We start from the raw sequence: 4,015 nt of genomic DNA, 5'->3' as shown, positions 1-4,015 counted from the left end.
TTTTTCTGCATAAGTTACTTCATATTTTTTCTTTATAGGTTGTTTCTATTCCCTAATATTTTACATGGGATTCAGCTTTGCGTTTCATCTCTGAAAGGTCCTATGTTTATCATTATTTTTGTGTGAGTATTTCAATGTAATTTAGCAAATAATCTTAAAATTATAAATAAAAAAGCATGAAAATAATTTATAGTTATATAGGGAAATAAAATTTTGTTTCATTATTGAAGGAACTTAGTAGCACTAGAATTCAAAAATCGTACTTTTAGACTCAAAATGTAAGAACAATTGGGTTGGGATGAAAGGGGCTTGAAGGAGAAGGGAGTATCCCAAGCATAGTTGAAGCTCAGATAGGTGTTGGGAGCCACTGGCTGGCCAGCGTTGATCAAACATTCTCCCCCTGATTTCGATATCACCGACGGATCAACGGCTTCCACTGTCTGAAATCCATCGCAGCTGAGTTTCAAATCAGACTGAGTGCAAGGGCAACCGTTGGTGATTGTGGCTTTCCATTCCGCCTTGTTTGCCACTGTTTTCCCAGTTTGCATTTGTCTGATCGTCACGTCGGCTATCGAGCATTGACAGTATCCTTCAAAATATATCAAGGTAAAATATGAGTGTCAATATACTACAAGTTTTAAGATCAATATATATATATATATATATGGGTTGGGAATTACCTTGGGCAACGAGAGAAAGAAAGAGAGCTGAAAGGAAGAAGTGGACGGTGGTAGCCATTGTAGTATGGTTATGTTATCTGTTTATTCTTTTTGTGTTTTATGTTTTATTGCTATTGCTTTGGAGTATATATAAGCTAAAATTGATTGACAGTAGACAATTACATATGGAAAATTTGGATTTTCTTCATAAAATTCAGATACTATAATCCTTATTTCGAGTATTTATAAGCTAAATTTATGCAGATACTATGATTATGCTATTTGTTATTCTCTTTGTGTGTTATGTTTTACTGCAATTGCTTTAGAGTATATATAAGATAAACTTGATTGACATAGACAATTTTATATGAAAATTTTGGATTCTCTTCATTAAATACAGATACTATGATCCTTGTTTTGATTATTTTAGGTTAAATATATAAATTTTCGCTTATCATAATATAATCCTATATCATATTACAATTTAAACCCAAAAATACTTTGTTTGTGTAATTAAAGACTAATTTGATATCCGTTTGAGATGAGAGTTTTCTTGTCATCTATAAGCATGTCGAACTAAAGCACGATGATTTAAGTTTTAATTTTGACTTGATTTTGTATTATGTATGTGAAAAGATATAAATATCCTTAAGCATTACATTTCGTATCTGAGTTGAGTTATCTTGATCGAGTATAGGGTGTCAAAAGCATCATTATTGAAGAATTTACATCATCTTTTCTTATTGAAATATTCAATTCATTTTAGAGGGCATGTGTATTTATAGGAACCTTAATTATATTTTGAGTTGTAACTTTATTATTATTTTGTCTTATTTTAATTTATATTGTAATACTCAATTTTTGTCTGGCCCAATATCTACAAGACCCAAATATTTTTATAAAAGAAGATTTTGAAACTCGATACATCAATTGACTTGTATTTTTATAGGAATGATGTCTTCCTAAGATAGAACCGACTTTCAATTAGCTTTCCAATGTATTTTGAAACATCTCAATACATATCCAATATGGAAACTTTAATTTATTACAAATTTTCAATTATTTTATTGATTATTTGTAATTAAATTCAACTTTATACTTTCTTTTCTTTATTTATGGTGATTTAGGATATTTTATTATGGTAGAATTTATGTTCTTTTAATTAGTGTATTTAGCATTAATGAAAAGAGGCAAGAACACACTCTTATTTGTAATGAGAGGAGGCGTTGCTAACCTAAAAGATTCGAACAATAAAGAAAATTTTTTATCAAAGGAAAGTCTTTTTTTTCATGTTACTTTGTTCAATTTCGTCTTTTCTTTGTTTTATTTTTTTTTTTTTTACTTATCTTAAAAAATTATTAAAGGAGAGAAAACCCAGGAACAAGGAAAAAGACTTTTAAATAAATCTTCATAGATTTAGGTGGAGTTTGGTTCGCTGGAATGTTTCTGAGGGAATTGGAATCTGTCAGGAATTGGAATCTGTCAGGAATTGGAATCTGAATCTGAAACCTGTTTGGTTGGCAGGAAATTGAATTGGAATCCAATTCCATATTTTGTTTTGTTCACAGACATATCAGATGAATTTGATTTCAGTAATGTAAAATGACAGAATTACCCTTCTTATTTTTTTGCTTTATTTTAGTTTGTTTTATAACTTACATGTAGCAATATATTATAAAAAATTTAAAAATATTAAATTTTCATTTTATTGATTGATTATTCATTTCAATAAACTATAAAACTCATGCTAATAAACATCATAAGTTAACATCATCGTAATTAGGGATGGCCATGGGTCGGGTTGGGTCGGGTTTTTGGTCCACCCGACCCTACCCGAGAACAATGGAACCTCCACCCGAGACCCGACCCGACTCGACCAAAATAAAGTTTCACCCGACCCGACACGAAATAATAAAAAAATATTTTTATTCAATAAAAATAGTGATCTAAAAAACCCTAAACCTGACCTAAACCCTAAACTCAAACCAAACCCTAAACCTTAATCTCGACCCGAATATAACACTTAAAAAAACCCGACCCTAACCCAAAAATTAAGAAAAAATCCGACCCGATCCCGATTTTTTTTAAAAAAAAACCCGACCCAAATATCACACTTAAAAAAACCTGACCCGGCCCGACCCGATCCCAAATTTTTTTAAAAAAAATCCGACCCGAATACCAAATGGTTGATAAGGGTAGTATGGTCAAATTTCACATTGCCTCCTCCAAAGGATTTCAATTTCATCATGTTATGGATGGAATTTACTTTCCCTCATTTGATAGAATTGGATTTCAATTACCCCTTTGAAAACTTGAACAAAACATGAGAAAGTGGTAGAATTGGATTCCAATTCCCCCTAATTCCAAATGATTCCAGCGAACCAAGCGCCACCTTAGCCTTCCTTAAGGTTTCTCAGTGAAAATTGGCGATCCTTTTCTTTTATTTTTATATTTATTTTATATCTATTGTTTCGGCCAATTACGACTTTCATTTTTCTTAAAACCCACTTCATTGAACGATAGAAAATTGAGGAACAAGGAAGAAAAACTTTTAGATAAATCTTTATAGATTTAACTTTCCTTGAGATTTTTTTTATGAAAATCGATGGTGGACCTTAAGGGAATTGCTTTTCCCTTTATTTTAGTTATTTATTTTAATCCAATTTTTCAATTAAATGACACGAGGAGTCAATTCCTATCCTTATAGGATTGACGTGTTTTTATACGGGTAGAAGATAATTATAACCATTGTCCTTGATTTCATTTGAAAATTTGTTTTAGTCCTCTTACCCATAATTCAATTTTGATTTCTTTTAAATTCTATTTCCAAATTCGTTTTATCTCTTTTAAAATTTGCTTCAATCCTACCATTTATTTATTATCTTATTTATTTTTCTTTCCCATACTTGTTATAATCTGTTTCAATCCTGAATTCACATTTAATTTTTGCTTTACATTAATTTTTCTCTTTAATTAGATTATCAGTTATTTTCTTGTTTTAATTTCAATTTTCTTTTTCAGTTTTCATTTTTTAATGTTTACTATAATTTCTTTTAGTTGGTTTTTCCTTTAATAGGCTATAGGATGTTTACTTAATTTATTCCCTTTAATTTGTTTTAGTTTGTTTCTATTTAATATATGCACTTTTCGTTAATTTTTGTTTTTTACTTATTTATTTACTTTTTGGGATTTGTATGTATTTATTTCACGTGATGTTTGAATTTTTTTAGTATTAATTTATTTGTATGAATTATATATATATATATACTCGTAACCCTTTTTTCTTATTTTGGTAGGCTAGATCCAAGTTATTCTTATTTTAATCTTCTTAAAACCCTAATTTATTTTTCTAACAG

At 29.4% G+C, this 4,015-nt stretch overlaps 1 protein-coding gene across 1 annotated transcript; it reads right to left on the bottom strand.

Annotated features, from left to right (window-relative positions):
* Positions 1-221: 221 nt before the first annotated feature.
* On the bottom strand, positions 222-738 carry LOC120131855 (uncharacterized protein At1g05835-like). The gene is made up of 2 exons (XM_039148742.1): positions 681-738; positions 222-589 (listed from the first exon to the last, which is right to left on the bottom strand). The coding sequence occupies exons 1-2, from the start codon at positions 736-738 to the stop codon at positions 222-224; spliced, it is 426 nt and encodes a 141-aa protein (XP_039004673.1).
* Between the last annotated feature and the right edge of the window lie 3,277 nt (positions 739-4,015).

The sequence above is a fragment of the Hibiscus syriacus genome, unplaced genomic scaffold, assembly GCF_006381635.1.
Source record: "Hibiscus syriacus cultivar Baekdansim isolate YM2019G1 unplaced genomic scaffold, ASM638163v2 tig00001713_pilon, whole genome shotgun sequence".
Classification (NCBI taxonomy): Eukaryota; Viridiplantae; Streptophyta; class Magnoliopsida; order Malvales; family Malvaceae; genus Hibiscus; species Hibiscus syriacus.
Note: the sequence above shows the minus strand (reverse complement) of the source record. Positions and strands in the feature narration are given on the sequence as shown.

Excerpts from the sequence above, each read along its gene's own strand:
- LOC120131855 (XM_039148742.1), bottom strand. The coding sequence starts at position 738 with ATGGCTACCACCGTCCACTTCTTCCTTTCAGCTCTCTTTCTTTCTCTC. Across the intron at positions 590-680 it reads TCTTTCTCTCGTTGCCCAAG|GATACTGTCAATGCTCGATA; the intron begins GTAATTCCCAAC and ends TATATTTTGAAG.